The sequence below is a fragment of the Malania oleifera genome, chromosome 3 (genome assembly GCF_029873635.1).
Source record: "Malania oleifera isolate guangnan ecotype guangnan chromosome 3, ASM2987363v1, whole genome shotgun sequence".
NCBI classification, from domain to species: Eukaryota; Viridiplantae; Streptophyta; class Magnoliopsida; order Santalales; family Ximeniaceae; genus Malania; species Malania oleifera.
The window spans coordinates 16,333,588-16,354,484 of NC_080419.1; the positions used below are offsets into that span (position 1 = coordinate 16,333,588).

Here is a 20,897-nt window from a genome sequence, read left to right on the forward strand (position 1 = left end):
TGATTGTCTGTTGTATTCTTGACGAGTTATTAGAAGAGAGAGACTAGCCCTGTGAATAGTCTCGAACTTGCTCAAACCCAGTTAAGAGAACACTGGACTGGTTCAGACCCGATTAGGAGAACTAGGTGTACCATCCTGATAAGGTGTTGTATTAGGTGCCGCTCTACTCGTTAAGCGAGCCATAGTGGAATCCTCTTACTTTTGAGTTTAAGGTGGGGACGTAGGCATTGTTGGCCAAACCCCAATAACATTTCTTGTGCTTGATTTTAATTTTCACAGTTTAAATTCTAGCATTTGAATGTTTATGTTATATTGTGTATGATCATGAATTACAGAGCCTGCCATACATGTTTTGAATTTTGCTAAGTTATTTGCTTGGTGAATTGAGTATGCTTTTAGAAAGACCATAAGTTGCGAAATACTACTAATATCTAGTTTAACCTAAAAGAAAAGTTTTAAAAATCCAATTTACCTCCCTCTTGCGAATATACTAATTCCAACAAAAGATATATTTAATTACTAAAAAAAATTAAAATACATAAACACTTAATTTATTAAAGTTTGCAGTTATATTTGAAGGAATATTTATTTAAATAATTCTTAATACATAAATAACATATAAGGGAAAATATTTTTTTATTTGTATTTATTTAATTTTCTAATAAATTTATTATTTAAAAAAATCTTAAAAAAAATTGTAAAAAAGGTGGCTAAACTAGATTATGCATCTTTATTTTGGATTTTTTAAAATATTTTATTATGCATTCCATTCATTTATGGTAACTATTGTGGTTATGAGAGTTTAAGAATTAAATTATTACATTTGATGCATGAAATGAGTGCATTTGAAATTTATTATTATTAGTTTTTTTTGCAATAAAAGATGTATTGATTATGACTAACCGGAGTTTCCTTAATTAAATAAGTAAACAAGACCAAATTAGCTTTGCTGATGTATCATTGCTCCAAACCGATCTATCTCACCGTAATTTGTTAAATTGACTTTATTGACGAATCATTCTTAAGGTTGACCTTAAATGTACCTCAGTAATAAATTTTACCGAGTCATAATTATGTGATCGGAACGCGTGTGTGTGCTTGTCTAGATGAAAGTAAAAATAAAATTGGCCAAGAGTTAGGCCCGTATCTAACTAATATCTAATCTCTTCCAAATAAACCTTTTCTTGTACACTCAAATTTTAGTTTAATACATTAATATTGGAATCTGATTTTTCATTAGTAGTTTGGTTAATTCCTTTTCATTATTTACTATAGTCAATGATTTTAATTCTTTATTATTAAAAAATTTAGAAAAAATTACACTTTAGACCCTTAACATTTCACTCCACTCTTTAGAGTTTAAATTTTTTTTTATCTCACTATTTTGGTGGGAAGGTGGAATAAATTAAAAGAAACATGACTTCCACATGTGAGACAATTGCATGTTGGTCCAAACTTAGTCTTTCCATCAAATATTAATAAATAATAAAATAAGTGAACATAAATATTTTGAGTCGAGGGGCAAAAATGTCTTTTCAAAGGAAACACAAATATTATTTATTTCATAATTTCTTTAATTTTTAATTGCTTTATTATGCATTAAATATTTCCATTTCTCGACTTTCTTCTCTTCCTTGTTCCCTACTGCATCTGCTCTCCAGCCCTCCATTCCTGAAGAAGCCGGCAATCTTCATTTCTTGGGTTTTTGTGAATCTCTCTCTCTCTCTCTCTCTCTCACGCTCTCTGTCACTCTGATAGATCGGAGACACCACACTGAAAATTCTTCTCCAATCAAGGGCTTTTCTTCTTTATCTGCTCTACTTTTCAACGCGAAAGCGAAGTGGTTTCCGTGTTTTCGGAGCACGAGCGCGGCAAAAGTAACCTTTTCTGCGCCAGATTGGAGGTTATCGCCGCCGTAGATCTGCCCAAGTTCGTTTTATCGGCTAATTTTCTTGGAAAAATTAGGAACGCGCGCTCCATTTCGATCTGGGAACTCTCGTCTCCGGCTGCATTTGCCCCTCCCAAAAGCCTTGCGGAACTCATTAATTGTCCATAATTGCAACTCTCCTCCTTTTCTCATTCGTTTCAATTTAAGTAAAGAAAATAGCAATCTTGCTTTCGAGAAACTGTTTCTTTAGCCGCAAAGATATGTTGATTATTCCATATTTTGAACTTTGCTTTTGCTTTATATCCTTATTGCGGGTTCAAAGCTAGGGTTTTCGGATAGCTTTGTGTTCCGTTACTTGGTCTTCGAATGTGATATTGTGGAGTGGGTCGTTCATGTGTCGTCGTTGAATCGCATTGATCTGCGTTAAGTTATTTATTTTATTTAGAAGTAGTGTTTTGGGAATTTCATGATCCGAAGGCTTTGATTTCGGTTAGTTTGGGCTTCAAATCGAGTGGTTTTGTTCTCTTCCGATAAGCCGATCTCGCTGTCGCCGGACGCTATTTCTGATACCTTGCGTTGAAGACCTTTGATGCTTAGTATCTGAAGATAAAGATGCAGCCTGATCAGCGAAGAAAGGTAAGTTCAACCCCTGTATGTGTGTAGCAAGATCTGCTTTGCTCTGAAGGTCTGAGAAAATGTTTTATTTGGATTTAATTACTTATTTTTCTATTTAATTGCAATTGCATCTCTCTGTCTTTCTCACACGCGCAGAGTTACACGCGCGCTGACACGGTTTTCTGGGATTCTTTTCGTATTGCATGTTTTGTTCTGCGGTGGGTATAAGCCATGCTGATGGATTGAAGTGTATGTCGTGTTTGTGTCTTAAGCATCTCTGCCACATGACTATGTTCCATGTTCTTTTGCACCTAGGGTCCCACTTGAATGCAATCTTCTTGCAGACATTGCATAATTTCCCGTATCAACTGTTATATTCTGCGTTTTCATGTTGATCTGGGATTGGGAACTGAAACCCTCTTTGTTATTATGTTACGGGAGGCCAATTGTATTTCCAATGTCTGAACGTTGATTCATCTCTGTTACTTTTGGTTGTGGATACTTTTCACGCCCTTTATTTAATGGAATAGTTCAATACCTTGTAGTTATTGAACCCCCCACATTTCCCTTTTTCGTTTGCATTGTTGTTTATTATTTTGTTTCACCATCTTGTTCAAGCTCTCTTGTATCCTTAAATGACAGTTGCATGCTTGCTGGTTTTAGACATGACACTGAATACTGAAAGGTCCTTGTAGCATTGAAATAATTATGTTCCCTTATATGTATTTGCATTGATAAGGATGTAAATGTCAATTACAGATTGATATGCCCAGCAAAAGAACCACTGCAAAATCTTCTCTACGAAATTTTGAAGTCTGTATGTTATTACTTTTGCATCTTTTGCAAGTCTGAGAATGGTAGAATACTTATGTATCAACCCCCCCATTATTTTAAATGTTGAAAGTTAATTACTAACCCTCTCCCCTCTCTTTTTGCCAATTTGTGAAGTACTTCTACTTTCTCCGTAGAAAAGGTTACGGATAGATTAATTTCCATTTATGACTCTTGCTATCAATTTATTACTATGGAAGGCTTTAACTGAATATTTATCATATGTCTGGTCTATGATTGAAATTTAATCCTAACCAACCATTTGCATCTAAATAGAATAGTGTGGGAAAATTGAATTTATTTACCTCAATTGAAGGCTATATGCCTCTAGAGGATTCATGATGATCCAGCAGAAGTGATGTTCTTGATATTTTCAAGCCCAATTTAACATGCCTTTTTTAAATAAAATAAAAATTCTATAGGCTTTTGGACTTTCACATTTTTGAAATACAGGTGGTGACATTGATTCTTCTGTTACAAGTTGGACTTATTTTTGTGACACATTACTTTGTGAAAAAAAGAGATAGTAGCCTTAAACTGAGTTGAGTGGAAAAGAAGGATTTATGTTTATGGAAGATGGCTTTTGTTTTTGAATGAGTTTGATACATTTCAATCTAGCATTTCATTTGCTAAAAGGCATGTTTTGCTGTGGGACCAGGCATCTGTGGATGTTGACTTTTTCACCGAATATGGCGAGGGGAGTAGGTACCGAATAGAGGAAGTCATTGGTAAAGGGAGCTATGGTGTTGTTTGTTCTGCATATGATACCCACACTGGGGAAAAAGTTGCGATCAAGAAGATCAATGATATCTTTGAACATGTATCTGATGCCACTCGTATACTTCGTGAGATTAAACTTCTTAGACTCCTACGCCATCCTGACATTGTGGAAATCAAGCACATATTGTTGCCTCCTTGTAGAAGGGAATTCAAAGATATATACGTTGTTTTTGAGCTCATGGAATCTGATCTCCATCAGGTTATTAAAGCAAATGATGACTTGACACGAGAGCATTATCAGTTTTTTCTTTATCAGCTTCTTCGAGGTTTGAAGTACATACACACGGGTAATATGATGCTGCAATACGTTTTTATCATAATCAGTAAAATTTTCTTCGCATGAGTTATTGCAGTGCAGTCATAATATGAATATAATAGTTTCTAACTAATTTATTCCATGCCTGATATTCATATTTTACTAATGGTCTTGCAGCAAATGTTTTTCATCGAGATCTTAAACCAAAAAATATCTTAGCAAATGCGGACTGCAAACTCAAGATCTGTGACTTTGGTCTTGCTAGAGTGGCCTTTAATGATACTCCAACTGCTATATTTTGGACAGTAGGTTTTTCCCCAATCAGCTACTTTGGTCTATTCGCCCCCCTTGCATGAGAGTTCAAGTTGTTTATGGGTTTAAAATCACTATCACAATCTCAAGAGCTTATTTATTTGATTCATTCACAGGATTATGTTGCAACAAGATGGTACAGGGCTCCTGAATTATGTGGATCCTTTTTCTCAAAGGTGAAAAATTTATAGCTGCATCTAATTGTCTTGGAAGTAGAAATTTCTTCGTCCCATTATTTTGATTATTTTATTTGAGCTGTTAGAATGACAAATTTTTATTTGTGTATTTTTCTTGAAATTCAAATTTATGAATATTGTAATTTGTTGCCATTATCTCTAGTCGTTTTCTGAATATTCTAGGAAATTTTGATGTTTGAAACACTTGTGCTGTTACATTTTCATCTTTTATTGAACAGTCACATAGATGACGTGTGTGGAATGTGGATTAACAAACACAAAATCCGTATTTCTCTCACAAGAAAAAGAAAGGAATAAAAGAGGGTCTTTTAACCACGGCCTTGTACATGCTCTATAACAAATGAAATCTACTTATATGGTTGCAATTCAGCTAGTGAGTTATGAGTTTTGAGTATGACCAGACCTCGTCCTTGTTTGTTACATTGTTTCTCTTAATACTTTGAGTCTATCCTGGGATCTTCCTCCCCCTGCACAGTTTTTGGTTGCGTTATATGCACAAATCCTCATTTGGTAATTGGCAAAGTTTATGGCCTAACTGGATTTATTTATTTGTATATATTTTTTTTTCTTCAAGAAAATTCAAACGATAAAACAATGGTTGACTGCATAAATTTGTCAGGGTAGGACATATAAGGCATCATCTTTTTTAGTTAAACTTAGAGATGTAGGATTTGTAAATATATATGTAGGAAAAGAAATGGAAATAAGGGAGAGAAGGGAAGAGGAGATGCAGAAACAGAAGAAGAAGAAGAGAGAGAGAGAGAGAGAGAGAGAGAGAGATGATAACTATCTCATATTCTCATACAATACAAAAAGAAAGTACATATACATATACACCCAATATTATAAATAGTTAAATAGGATAAATAATTACAAAGTAACATCTAAGTACCTAAAATATTCTAAAATAACACTAAATTAACTAAAACTTCTAAAATTACTGATTTAAGACAACATTCCTAATTTTTATATCTTAAAAGACAGTGTAATTGTCTGGGATTATCTGTAAGAGGTCCTCCATCACTTGGCTAAAATCTAACTAGGCTTATAAATTTTGTTCATCATGGAATTTTGGAATTTTGTTTTCTTGCTTGGAGTTCTGTGAAGATATTCGAATGACTGTACATTATGCCTAAAGTTGATCTTATTCTCTATTATTGCCCAATAATTGTTGTAGCTTTAAAGATTACTAATGTTGTTTTAATTTTAAATGATTCTATATCTATCTTTTTCAGTATACACCAGCAATCGATATATGGAGTATTGGGTGCATATTTGCAGAGCTCTTAACTGGAAAGCCTCTTTTCCCTGGAAAAAATGTTGTCCATCAATTGGACCTGATGACTGATCTGTTGGGAACACCGTCAGCTGAAGCCATTGCCCGGGTCTGTTTCTTTTGCTAAATTTGTTGTTGTTATTTGTATAATATATGGGCTCCTGTGGTGGCAAAATTGAGTGGATGACAAGGGATAGGATGAGACACGATGGTATATCATGGGATGCATTATCCCTGGATAATATATGATTGGACTAGGTTTCATATTGCGTTTGTTTTATATAGAATAACTGTGAGTGTATTCCTTATATTTTTACCATCCAATGTTTAGCACGAAAAAAAGATAACAAATTTGTCCTGTCTATAATGGATTAGGAGTGAACCAGGGATATAATGTCCTGTTGTATGTTAAACACAATCAAACATGGAATGAAGAGTGATGGGATACCATATCCTATCCTACCCCCTTCATCCCATCAAATGAATAGGGCCTATGATCTTCAATCCACCATTCTTGTTTTGTAAAGGGATTACTTTTCAGGAAATAATACCTGCTTGCTCAACCATTGGTCCTATTTTTGCAGGTGCGTAATGAGAAAGCTCGGAGATACTTAAGCAGCATGCGCAAGAAAAGGCCTATCCCTTTATCCCAAAAGTTCCCGAATGCAGATCCTCTAGCACTCCGTTTGTTAGAAAGAATGCTAGCTTTTGAGCCCAAGGATCGACCTTCAGCTGAAGAGGTACGAGATGCTTGCTGCTTTATTTGTTACTTTGAGCAAGATTCTCCTAAGGATGTGTTAAAGCTTAATATACATTGTTGGCCCATAGCCTAGTAACTTAAGAACTTGTTTAGTATCGTTGCTATTTTCTGATTTTGTTTCTCTACAGTGAAGAAACAGATTATAAAAGCGGGTTTGTTTATCTTGTCAGTTTACTGTTCTCTTCTTGGTTTTCAATTGTTTGTCAAAAAACTGAAAACTAGATTTTGTGGTTTTCAATTGCTTTGACAACCTGTTGCCAGAAATTTTAGTATCTAGAAATAGTTTTTTTGGATTAAATTATTCATTTTATATACTTTTAAATTATAATCAAAATTAAATGATCATATGAATTTAAATATAATTAAAATAAAAATATACAGAAATTTCAAAAAATAATAATAAAGGCAATTACAAAATAATTTTACTATTTTTTAATTGTCATGTTAAATAAAAATTTTATTGTAAAGTAAATTTTGAAAGTAGAACAATTAAGTAAAATAATTATAATAAATTTTTATTTTTATTATAGTAATTTTTTAATGGGTATTATGTATAATTTTATTATTTTAATCGTATTTTTATAACATTATTTGATTTAAAGATGAAAATGTGCATTTTTTTAATTAATTTTTTAATTTGTATTAGTTTTACAAATGTTAACCAAACAGGTTGCTGGTTTCTAGTTTTTAGTTTCCATTTTTGGTTTTTGGTTTTTGTTTCTAGCTTTCATTTTTCTAGTTTTTGACAGTGATACCAAATGACTCATAAGCTTTTAGGCAAATTAGTATTCTAACATTGTATCAGAGCAAGGCTACTAGGAAGTATTGGGTTCTAATCTTGTTGCTCGTGTTTTATGTGGTGTTAAAAAATTATTGTATTCCCTATAATGGGTGTTATTTTCATTTGTTTATCTCTTCACATGTTGTTGGGTTGCATGTGCAGGGGAGTGTCAAAGCTTGATATACATTGTTGGCCCCCAACCTATAGCTTAAGTTTTTAGGTAAAGTGGTATTCTAATATCATGATTATTGTGCAATGCATTTTCAGGCCCTTGCAGATCCATATTTTAAGGGCTTGGCCAAGGTTGAAAGAGAGCCTTCTGCTCAACCAGTTACTAAGATGGAATTTGAATTTGAGAGGCGAAGGATAACGAAAGAAGATGTGCGAGAGCTTATATATCGAGAAACTCTCGAGTACCATCCAAAGATGTTGAAAGAATTATTAGAGGGGACTGAATCAACCGGCTTTATGTACCCTAGGTGATGTTCTAACACCTGCAGAGTGGTGTTTGACGTATTGTATGTTTTTGTGTGCAACACCTCTTCCACTTGGATTCCCTAGTTGGCATAGTTATGTGATCTAATTATCAACCTTTTTGCAGCCTGGTTCTTATCAAGTTTTTATTGACATTATTATTCACATTTTATTTAGTACTTAAGGGTCTATTTAGTTGTGGAAAACAGTTTTCATTTTTTTTTTTCCAAAAAATTGCAAAAAAGTTAGCAAAATTCTCATTACATCTATATGAAATAAATGAACAATAAATAGTTTTGACACTATTGGCTTGTGAAACTAGTTTTGTTTTTTATTTTTTATTTTTTAATTTTTCAATAATTACAAAGATACCACCATGTTTTTTAAATTTCCAAATTTATTTATAAAAGTTGGAAATTATTTTTTTATTATTTTTCTAGATTTTTGACTTTTACTTTGCATATGGGAGCATGGAATTCTTATCTTGAACTTTAATTTGTGTGAATTATGAATAGTGTGACGGTCTTGGGCCCAACTTTAGTGAGGTATTGTCTGCTTTGGCTCATTGGCCTCACGGGTTTGTCCTATAAAATACGTCTCACATAGTTGGAATCCAAACCATCCTTATAAGCCCGAATATTTCCCTAGTACACATCCTATGTGGGACCATGACATGCTCTCCCGTGCGATCTATGATGCCTTTGTCAGAGTGGCAATTATACCTTTGTGTAGGATCCACCCACATAATAGTACCCTCAGGGTGACTTTGATACCAAATGTAATGGTCTTGGGCCCATCCCCGGTGAGATACTGTCTGCTTTGGCCTACTGATATCACAGGTTTGTCCTATAAAAATGCCTCACATAGTTAGAATTCAAACCATTCTTATAAGATCAAGATCTCCCTAGTACACATCCGATGTGGGACCGTGAGACATAAAATTTCTTTTAATTCCACACAAATCCAAATTCAAATCCCAAAATCCATGATTTTAAGTATTACCTCATATAAATTTTGGAAAATTGGAATACAAGTTTTCTTTTTTATCATTATTTTGAAATTTAGAAAGAAAAAATAAAAAATTGTTTTACACACTTACACAAACTCTTTATTTTCTACTTTTAAAAATTAGAATCTTGAAATTTTTTTTTTTTTTTTTTAAAAAGAAGCTAAAAGTTTTATAATTCTTTGGAAAATTAAAAATTGGAAAATGAAAATTGTTTTCCACGGCTAAACAGACCCTTGGTTTCTCAATTCTAAGTTGTCAAGAATATCTATGTTTTTACACTTCTAGTAAGATATAAATTTGCTCCAGGAGTGAACCTTCTGCCACTTGATACTAAGTATCTCAACTGCTTTTTTTGAGTTTAAAGCTTTCAAAACCTTGGTGTATAAATTTCCTTCTGTTTTATTATGGGCATTGGTTTCCTCTGCAGCATTTTTATAGGCACAATATGTGCATGCTACTTCAACATTTGATGCGCCAAACCAGTGACTTAGAGCCTGAAACCCTGAGCTTTTTAGTTGAAAATATGAGCGACCTATTGAGTTATATAAACTGTTTTATATTCAATGCCAATTAGTGATTTATCTGTAAATGCTGAATTCCCAATGCCTCAGATGCATGATCTGGCTTACAGGCTAAAAAAAGCCAGACCTGTCCAATTATTTTGGAGAGGCTCAAGTCGTGAATGACTGAACTTTAAGCATGTGAAATTTGCTGATGATCTGTGACTTTTTTTTGGCTGCTAACTTGCTTTCTTTTTAATATACTGTCTCGTTTTTACAGATTGATAGCAGCTTGTTTTATTCAAGTTCTTTAAGATCCCTTTGAATTTACTTCAAGTGAACTTGTGAGAAAATGTAATTTATATATTAAAAAAGGGCTGCCTGGTGTACAAAGCTCCCGCATATGCGGGATCCAGGGAAGGGGGTGGGGACCACAATGGGTCTACAGTACACAGCCTTACCTTGCATTTTTGCAAGAGGCTGTAATTTATAGAGTTTGAGAAAATAAAATGTTATTCTAGGCAGACCTTCTGTGAGTGTGGGGTGGGGCGGGGGCGGGTTGTTGCTGTGGATGAGATACAAAGTACATTTGATTCTGTATTCCAGAAAAATATGTTAAAATTGATGTGTTTACTCTTTCAAAGCTTTGGCCTTTGACTATTATATGGAAAATTTCAGTAAATTATGATGTGATTATTTATTTATATATACGCTCTATTTATCATTATGATTATGATTATTATTATTATTATTATTTTGCAGTGCTGTTGACCATTTTAAGAAGCAATTTGCGTACCTTGAGGAGCACTATGGAAAGGGTTCAAATGTTGCTCCACCTGAGAGGCAGCATGCATCCTTACCGAGGTATTCGTCTAATGGCTTTACTCGACATGATCATTTTATGTATATATGACATTTTTCTTTCTAATGCCCATCAATGTTGGCATCATTGTTTGTTTGTGCAGGCCATGTGTATTATTTTCAGATAACCCAGTTCAGAATACAGCAGAGGTTACAGATGATCTTTCCAAATGTTCCATAAAGGAAATGGAGAAGTCACATCCAGACAGGAGTTGTGGCATGGGGATCCCCATGACAAGGCTTCCTCTCCAAGTTCCTCAAAGTATCCAAGGTGTGATTCATGTGAATAGCTTGTCCCCATTGCCAATTTCTTAATGATTGTTTTCGAGATCATCACCTGCGTTCTTAGATAATATTCTTACATGTCATTCCCTTCTGATTGCGCTGGTGTCATATACTGAATTGCCCTTTAGTGCAAATGTTCTCATGAAGATTGCATCTAATGCAGCATATTACATACTTATGTCTTTGTAAATTTGATGGATTTCCTGCTTGAAGACCCCTATAGAATTAGGTCAAAATATAAAACTCTTCAGAACTTTGCTTTATTAATTTGTCTCCAACTTATGTCTGCCTTTTTATAGAGAAAGCATTGGGTACTTCAGTTTCTGTAACTTTTCTGTTATTATTTTACCCAAAAATCACAATCTCACAATAGCCATGAAAAAGGCTACTAGTCTTAAAAGCATTTTTTATCCAGTGGGTAGCTTCTACAATAAAGGTTCAATGCAAGAATATTTTTTGCTCATGATGCTGATGTACTGAAGACAGTTATTTGCTTTCACAGCAGGTGTGGCCAGGCCAGGGAAAGTTGTCGGTTCGGTGTTGCGTTACAACAACTGCGGAGCAGCGGCAGCAGCAGAGACTCTTGAACAACGAAGGATGGTTAGGAATCCAGTTGTTCCAACACATTACACTGCTTCTGGCTGCTCATATCCGAGAAGAAATGCAGGCTGTAAAAACGAGAGGGGAGAGGATGAAGTTGTTGAGGGATCCAACGGACTGCAGCCAAAGCCTCAGTACATGGCAAGGAAAGTGGCTGCTGCTCAAGCTGGACCTGGAAGTCAGTGGTACTAAACTACTTCCATGTCGTGGGTGTTATTGCAGGTTGACCACTGGTTTCAAGTTCAATGGTTATGTGGCAGTGGTTGTCGACTGTGCACCCCTGTTCCTGATCAATGGGCTGTTGTTTATGGAAACCATCAGTGCATGGGTTGCAGGATTGATGTTTTGGTGATGGTGGAACTTAGAAGCACGTTGTAATTTATCACTGAAATGAAGTGTATACTGTACTTGTGTGGATCCCCTGTTGCTCATACAACAATGATTTGACGAGGCTGCAAGTCTTGAATTGATGATGAGGGAAGCGTTTGATCAGTACGACTCATCAAGAAGTGTAAGCATTCTGTGACGTTTTTCTTTTTTCGGGGGGATATTGTTTTGTTGTGGGAGGGGGGGGGGGGTGTTGTATGTGTTCATAATTAAATAAACAAGGGCAATGTATTTCATCCTAGAATCTATGTTGAATAGTTTTAAACTAAATTCACAGCTTAATATCTCTTTTTATTTTATCCTATAACCTAGCTAAGATGTGTTCCCTGGTGAAGTAATGAGTTGGACTTTGGAAAAGGCAATGGGAATCATTTATTTATTTTTAAGTCTTGTCATTTGGTAAACTTTCAAGCAGAAAACACCCTGAAAGAGGTTGAAAAGAAATGGACATCTCAAGATGTTGCCCAGAAAGCATTAATGAAGATGTGAATGAAATACTATTCATCGGTTAAAGGGAGCAAATGAGAGTTTATTCCTTTAAACTAATAATGTCAAGGCACATATATTATGATTGTTATAACTATTATTATTATTATTATTGTTATTATTAATTTGGTGGGCTTGTTCCAATTACAATATTTGATCTATCAAGATCACATATTTATAAAAATTAAATTAGAGCATCATCATCTAATAAATTTTGAGTCACTATATGTTGATTTTGTTTGGATTTCGGGTTCTGTTTAGACAAAAGAAAGAAAGGGTAAATAAGAATAAAATTTATTTTTCATCACATTAAAAAAATAGAAATTTATTCAAATGTAATGATAATTTGTGAAAATTTAATAATTGTGAATAAAAATAAATTTTTTATTTAATAATCTATTATATTTTTTATTTTATTTAATTATAAATTATTTTGCGTTTTTAAAAATGTTTTTCAAGTCCCAATAAGACTCAAAGCAGCTCTTTTTAAAATATTTAATTAGGTAACAATAATATAATGATCAAATTAAGAGTGATACAAAATGCAAAATGTATGGGAGAAGATGGATCCATCACAGTTATTTTTGCGCCCCCCCCACCAAACACTCTCTCAAGAATAAAAATAGGATAAGATGAGAGGGGGGGGGGGGGGGGGGGAGCAGAATGGAGGAATGGGGAAGGCTCTGAGTGAATAGATTTTTTATTTTTATTTTTTTTAAATCATAAACTGCAAACAACTCGATGTAGCATCCAAACCAGAGAGTAGTTTGATAATCACTTTTATTATTATTATTTTGTCCAGTGCCAAATTTGCAAAGCATCAGCAAAATAGAGAAATAATCTGACAAACATCCAATTTGGAACCACAGCAACTCAGATCTGGTAGGAACATGGCTGCAGTCCAACGAAAATTTCCAACAGCAACACACTAAGCTAAACTGCCAGCAAAACAACCAGCAACACCCCCCACCCCCTCCCCAAAAAAAAACACACCGTGCTCTTTTAACGTGAATTCAGTGTCTATGGGCCAACTTCTCCTTCTCCAGGTAGTGTTGGACATACGCATAGGTGCCGACCAAAGGGCCAAGGAGAAGGGTAGCGTTGATCCAGTTGTCAGTCACCTTGTGAGTGATCTTGTTAGGCAAATCCTTCCATAGGCCCGCCATCAGAGTTTTTTCCCGTTTTATAATTAAAAGTAAATAAAATATAAAATAATACTCTGAACAGGGAATTTTTTTCCAAAATAATGCTCACGTAATCTCGCAGCTTCATGCTGCGAGATTTAAACTGGTGGCCACTCTGCCATCGACGCGTGGCAAAGAACGAAGCAGGGGTAACGTGACGCGTGGCGACGGGTGAATAAATCTCGCAGGTCCAACCTGCGAGATTTCAAAAGTGATCGAACGGAGAGGCGACACGTGGTGAATCTCGCAGGTTGGACCTGCGAGATTTAAGAAGGCAACGTACGGGGAGGCGACGCGTTGCTGGTAGATGACGAGGGCTCGTGACACGTGTTGAATCTCGCAGGTCCAACCTGCGAGATTTAAGAAGGCAACGTACGGGGAGGCGACGCGTGACTGGTAGATGACGAGGGCTCGTGACACGTGTTGAATCTCGCAGGTCCAATCTGCGAGATTTGTTTTGCGCGCTAAAATCCTCCCTGAGCTTTCTCAGAACACATTCAGGCAGAGGAGAAGAGAAGACCTGTTGCAGACCTTCCTTCGATTGCAGACGACCGTTGCGTGCTGCAAGTGACCGTTGGAGGTGCAGGTGACCGTTCGGGCTCGGGCGAAGGCGAGGCGAGGCTATTTAAGAGCCGAAGATGGGGTATGTTATTTAATATTTTGAAAAATAACGTGAATATTTTATTTAGATTTACATGAGATAATTGTTTATGTTTTGTGTTGGTTTGATATCACACGCTGCGTTCCGAGTATTTTGATTCGTTGCTGCATCTAGAGGAAGGTTAGTTTTTTTAATTAATAATGTCATTATAGTTTATGTCTTTAATAGTATTTGTATATACTCCGCATAATCATTTAAATTTTTAACAATATAATCTGAAAATTTGAAATAAAAAAGGAGGTTCAAATGAGATTAGAAAAGCTAAAAGGAGGTTTCAGATTTAGAAAGTGATGACAATAGTGATTTTGATTGTGCTGGGGGTTATTGTTAGATAGATTTCCAAAAAAATATGGGTAGGTGTCTGGCTCCTGTGATGAAATAGGGGATTTATCTTATGCTAATCCATGCCTGTTGGAAGGATAGTTTGGATTTATCTTATGCTGATCCGTGTCTGGCTCTTGTCCCTGCACATTGTAGCTTCTCTTCTTTCTAAACATAAATTATTTTTTTATGAAAAAAATAGTTTGGAAAACTGAATCAAACCAATTCGTACATATATATATTTATATAGTTGTGTAGTTACGTACATATTGAGACGAAATTGTTCATATTACAAAATTATGTACATAGATTTATAAATAATAGTGTTAATTATGTAGTTATGTATGTGGTTAGATTTCTAAATAATAATGTTAATTATGTAGTTATGTACGTAATTTAATTTCTAATGATATGTACCTACTACTATAATTACATACCTACATATTTTTGACGTATCTAAATCGAACCAATTATATAATTACGTACATGCATGCATGTTAGATGGTTTGGATAATTGAACCAAACTATTAATTATGCTTATCTAAATCAAACCAATTAGATAATTACGTACATATTCAGATTGAATTGTTCATAATTAAAAAATTAGGTACATATATTTTCAAATTATTATGTTAATTACGTGATTATGTAGTTTAATTTCAAATGATAGTTCGGTGTAGCCAATATTATAATTATATACCTACATAATTATGGACATATCTAAACCATACCAATTATGTAATTACGTACATGCATGTTGCATGCATATGAACCAAACCAATTGTGTACATTTATAATTGCGTAATTATGAATATAGTTGTACTGAATTGTCCATAATTATAAAATTATGTACAGAGATTTCCGAATAACGGTATTAATTACGTAATTATAGTTTAATTTCAATTAATAGGTGTAGTTAAAAATATAATTACATATCTACATAATTTTAAGCATATCTAAGCTGAACCAAATATGTAATGTATGTTCATGCATGCTTATTAGTTTTTTTTATTTGGAAAATCGAACCAAATAAAATTACATGCATACACATAATTGTGTAATTATGCATATATTATATTTTAATGGTCCACAATTATAAAATCATGCATGTAGATTTTAATATTATAATGTTAATTATTTAATTATGTAATTTAATTACAAATAATAGGTATAACCAATAGTACAATTAAAAACCAACATAATTACGGGCATATCTAAACTGAACGAATGATGCAATTATGAATATGCATGCATATTAATTAAGAGAAAATCGAACCAAGTCAAACTACGTTCATAATTGTTTATGTAATTGTATAAATGTTCGAATTGAACAATCCATAATTATGTTATGCACGTAGAGATTTTAATTATTATACTAGTTACTTGCTCGTAGTATAGTTTTAAATGTGATACATTAAATAAATTACTATTATAAATGATTAGGTTGAAAATTTAAATGGGCCGATGGTTTAAGTGGGCAGACCCGTTTTATTAATTTAATTTTTGGGTCTAAATGGGTCACCCATTTATGACCCATATAATTACATGAGTGTACCCTAACCCATTTAAAGAATATAATGTCCACATTAATGTATTGAAAATTATTTTTGTTCACTATTCACTTAGCATACAACTTATACATAAAATTATTGTTTTGCGTAGGTTGTTTATATTTACCGGGCGTCAATCTAGATGGCAGGAAGTTCAAGCAGTATTCCGGTTCCGGTATTGTTGTACATGGGGGGTAACATTATAACCGGCCAAACCGGTGTTAGTTATAGTATTCCGCCAGTTCAACCTATTAGAATTGGTCATAGGTGTAAATTAACTAAATTGCATACGAAGATATACAAGTATTTGCAAATTGATCCAAATCAAAATGCATTGCGGCTAACCGCGAGATACCCGATTAAGGGGCATCATGATACAATCTTCTATCAGGTTGTTCCCGTAACTAGTGATTACGGTTTACGCATGGTGTTGGATGCACACTACGTAGGGACGACATATTTGACTGTGCAACTGTATGTTGAACTCATTCCTCAAATGGGTGTCGCCGCACATGGGCAGCCGGGAACGTCTATTGAGCACGTGGTTGAAGCAGAGGAAGAAGATGCAGATGTTGGTGGGATGCCTGTTGTGGATATGAACGAATGTCCACGATCGTCATTCGAGGCGCAGACGTATGAAGGAACTACTATCCATACGAATTTTCATGGTGTTTGCGAAGATGTTTCAGCAGAACAACCAGGATCGTTGTTCGCAATAGGGAACAACGCGCTGGACGTGGGGATGAACATCACGAACGATGTTCACTTACAAAATGACACGTACGAGGAGGAAATTGGTGAAGGGACGAACAAGTTCCCCAATGATGTCGACCCACCCCCCCCCGTCAATCGAACGATGGCACGGATACGGCAGATTTCATGGACGAACCTCCTATGTATGGTGTAATTGACGTAGAGGCTGTAGATTTGTCCCATGGTGACGAGCTTCCTATACGGGTAACTCTTTGGGATGAATCATCAGAACTGAGTCAAGGGATGCCATTCGGGTCAAAAGATCAATTGATAGCTGTTGTGCGAATATACCACGCTCGAACGCACCATGACTTCTACGTCCTGCAGTCGACCCCACTATTATGGGTTGTTAGGTGTAAGAACTCTGAATGCAGTTGGAGACTGCGTGCAATGTATCGTCAGAAACATCGATTCTTCGAAATCACTCAATATGGTGGTCTACACACATGCTTCAATGAACTCCTCTTGCAAGACCATAGCCAAATCACGTCGTCCCTTATTGCTAGTGAGGTTGTGAATATGATAAGGGGTGATGCGTCGACCTCAATCGCTACATTGAAAGAATTCGTAGATCGTCGTTTTGGCTATTCCATCTCATATAAGAAAATTTGTTTAGGCAAACAGAAGGCAATTGCCCAACTATTCGGCGATTGGGAGAAGTTTTATCAGACGTTGCCTAGGTGGATGGAAGCAATGTGCACTTATAATCCTGGTACTGTCGTAAAGTGGAGGTGGAACCCTATACTGGGCAGCGATCAGACCGTAACATTTGTATCAGTCTTTTGGGCGTTCGCAGCATCTATTCAGGGTTTTCCCCACTGTCCTCCTGTGATCTGTATAGATGGGACACACTTGTACGGTAAGTACAAGGGAAAACTCCTTATTGCTACGTGCCCAGATGCAAATAGGCAAATATTTCCCCTTGCATTCGCTATTGTGCAAGAGGAAAGTTTGGACACATGGAATTGGTTTCTGTGTTGTCTTCGTTCCATTACCGATAGGGACGACATTTGCCTTATATCAGATAGGCATCCAGGGATCATCGCTGCAGTGTCTCACAATCCCAATTGGCAGCCACCGCGTGCGCACCACCGATTCTGCCTTCGACACGTTGTAAGCAACTTCAGCACGAAAGTGCACAGTGTCAATCTTAAGCGAATGGCTGAGCGCGCGGGAAGGGAGCATCAGGTTAGAAAGTTTAACATGTGGATGGAGAAGATCTTCGATGAGGGTGGGGAACCCGCAAAGACGTTCTTCGATCAAATCGCTCCTCATATGTGGACTCAGTGCCACGACGGGGGTAGAAGGTATGGGAACATGACGACAAACCTCGTCGAATGTTTCAACGCCGTCCTTAAGGGCGCTCGTAGCCTCCCAATCACTGCCCTTGTGCAACTGACATTTTATCGTGTTGAACATTATTTCAATAGCCGACGTGAGGCTGCTCGTAATGCAATATCAGGAGGAAATGCATTAACTCCTCATACATTGCTTGCGATGGAAAGAAGGAAGTTGAAGGCGACCGGACATCGCGTGACGATGTTCAACCGGTCTAGAGGTACTTTCAGCATCACGACTGCGCAGTTGGGACCTCATAAAGGAAACAACGTGCAAACGCTTCGCATTCAGGATTTGCACGGCTGCTCGTGTGGGAAGTGGCAAGCCTTACACTTTCCATGCTCCCACCTTCTCGCTGCATGTGCGGAGACACGACTCAACCCCATGCAGTACGTTGAGCCTTGTTGGACCACCGCCGAACATTATGCGACATATGCGACGGATTTTCAGCCGATTATGCACGAGGCGTACTGGCCAGCATCGTCTTTGCCGACTATACAGGCAAATCCAGCATATGCTCGACATAAAGGTCGTCCAAGGAGTTCCCATATACACAATGAGATGGACGCTAGGGAAGGTAGGAAAAGATGCACTGTGCAGAGGAAGTAACGAAGGCATACTCGCCACAAGGTGTCCGGAGAAGGAGCCCACTGGGGCGAGCAGCAGCGGAGTCGCATTGATTTCGTATGCAGGAGTTGTTGTATACCTTTCACACCTTTTATTTTATTTATACCTAATTATGATGCAACGGTGCATTTCCAGGATTGATCACAGGACGTCGGATCCGAGCCTCTTGACGAATGGGCGATCATCACAGGGAAAGCGAGGCCATGGGATGAGGGGGCATTGAGAGCCCCTGTGCGTGCAGGGGGGACTGAGGTCGCGAGCGTTGGTTAGAGGCAGACCCCCTCGAAACTCATCCGACCCTAATGAAACCGAGAGCATATCACCGTAACCACTCCCAAAGTCTCTTTCTTCTACTACATTCGCCGTTGTTGACGAACCTTATTTGTTTTTAGCATCTCCCTTCCTCCTTTCCAGACACTCGAGCTTTATGTGCTATATTTTGCCGCACTTAAAACACCGCACGTTCTTCTTCTTCCTGGACTTAGACCGAGCCCTATGACCGCTCGATCCACTCCGGGAACCACTCCTCCCATGATCCTGATTCCCCTTAGCCATGCGCCCTTTAGCATGTGAACCCTCATTGCTAGCCTTCTTCCTTTAGTGGAACTCCAGCAACGCACTTGTGATGTCTTCCAACTCCAGGGTTTCTTTTCCCCAAGTTAGTGTCGTAACCAGGTTTTCGTATGTATGAGACATCGATAGGGAATTTAGTAGCATCAATTCCTTATCCTTTTCCTCGAAATTCACATCGACGCACTTCAAATAGCTAATGATTTGATTAAAAGTGTTGATGTGCACAGAAAGGTCTGAACCCTCCACCATCTTAAGCCCATAAATTGCCTAAGACACAGCTTGTTCGTAAGCGACTTGGGCATGTATAGGCGTTCAAGCTTCAACCAAATCACATTTGGCGATTCCTCGTCCATGACGTTGTACCTAACGTCATCGGCCAGATAATGTCAGGTCGTAGAAACCGCCTTTGCTTCAAGCTCCTTCCAACTTGCCTCGTTCATGTCGTCCGGCTTCTTTCCGTACAAAGCTTTCACCATCCCTTGTTGCACTAGTAGATCTTTCACCCTTCATTGCCAAAGCTCGAAATTACCAGTTCTGTCAAACTTGTTCACATCGAACTTAATTGAAGAGATTCCAGCCATTGTAGAACCAATAGCTTTGATACTACTTGTTAATTCTAGTTCCCGTTCAACTTGAACATGAGCAGCAGAAGAACACAATCAATCACGAGCGAAACAACAACCACTAATGCAAACACTCGATAATGAAACATACTCAAGAAGCAATCAAAAATAATAAGAAGAATAAAAAACAGAACTAGAACACACAAGATTTACGTGGTTTGGCAATAGCCTACGTCCACGGGAGCAGTACTTCGGCTTTTACTGTGAATAATGTCAAAGCTTCCACTTTTGGGTTATAATATTGTTTAAATATGAACATAATGCCTATAGAAGAGTTCTAATAAACCTAAACTATATCTATAGTTATCCCTTGGAGGAAAATCCTCCAGATAAGCCCAATCTACAATCCCCCAAATTCAAATCATGTAATCTGCGCTGACAAAAACCGTCGACGGTTTTGTGCTAAGTAAAGGTCCTCCTACATATTGCCTGAAATCTCTTTTTATGCAACTGTCTCTCGCTTCATGTAGCTCTCTCCGGTACATATGATCCGCTCTGAATATGAGTCACATCCCCAACAATATTTTTTAAAAGAAGTGAATTAAATACCATTAGATTCAATTTTGGGATAAATGGGTGTATAGGGGGTCCTAGTACCTTGCCCTCACATAATTGAACTCTCGTTCCCAACTCTGATAAATGTAGACCAAGATTACTAGTTTCTTGGCTTAAGATTAGTCGAGAGACCGATCAACAAATAGTAATTAAGTGAACTAACTGCATTTAGGTAAATAACAGTTTAGTGGCGACTCCATCGAGCTTATATTATTATTACTCGTCATTCCAGACATTTCTCTCGGGACGTTGCAACAGTTGATACAAAATCCAAATTAAATGAGAAAAATACCCAATACTTAATTAATATGCAAGAAAGTATATAATTAATATCATAACAATATAAAAATATCCTAATCATTCAACATTCGGCCCATTAGCCTCAAATTAGGCTTTTAAAAGAAGATCGAGAAT

At 36.6% G+C, this 20,897-nt stretch overlaps 1 protein-coding gene across 2 annotated transcripts; it reads left to right on the forward strand.

Annotated features, from left to right (window-relative positions):
* Positions 1-1,586: 1,586 nt before the first annotated feature.
* LOC131150230 (mitogen-activated protein kinase 15) lies at positions 1,587-12,109 on the forward strand. 2 transcript variants are annotated; one of them, XM_058100834.1, is made up of 10 exons: positions 1,587-2,524; positions 3,993-4,401; positions 4,548-4,675; positions 4,799-4,858; positions 6,115-6,264; positions 6,740-6,895; positions 7,964-8,175; positions 10,442-10,543; positions 10,645-10,811; positions 11,328-12,109. In XM_058100834.1, the coding sequence occupies exons 1-10, from the start codon at positions 2,501-2,503 to the stop codon at positions 11,615-11,617; spliced, it is 1,698 nt and encodes a 565-aa protein (XP_057956817.1). In that variant the 5' UTR covers positions 1,587-2,500; the 3' UTR covers positions 11,618-12,109. The 2 variants fall into 2 exon arrangements, with proteins under 2 accessions (XP_057956817.1, XP_057956818.1); XM_058100835.1 differs by having other exon boundaries at positions 1,593-2,524; positions 11,331-12,109.
* The last annotated feature ends 8,788 nt before the right edge of the window (positions 12,110-20,897 follow it).

Excerpts from the sequence above, each read along its gene's own strand:
- LOC131150230 (XM_058100834.1), top strand. The coding sequence starts at position 2,501 with ATGCAGCCTGATCAGCGAAGAAAG. Across the intron at positions 4,402-4,547 it reads TTTGAAGTACATACACACGG|CAAATGTTTTTCATCGAGAT; the intron begins GTAATATGATGC and ends ATGGTCTTGCAG. Across the intron at positions 4,859-6,114 it reads GTGGATCCTTTTTCTCAAAG|TATACACCAGCAATCGATAT; the intron begins GTGAAAAATTTA and ends TATCTTTTTCAG.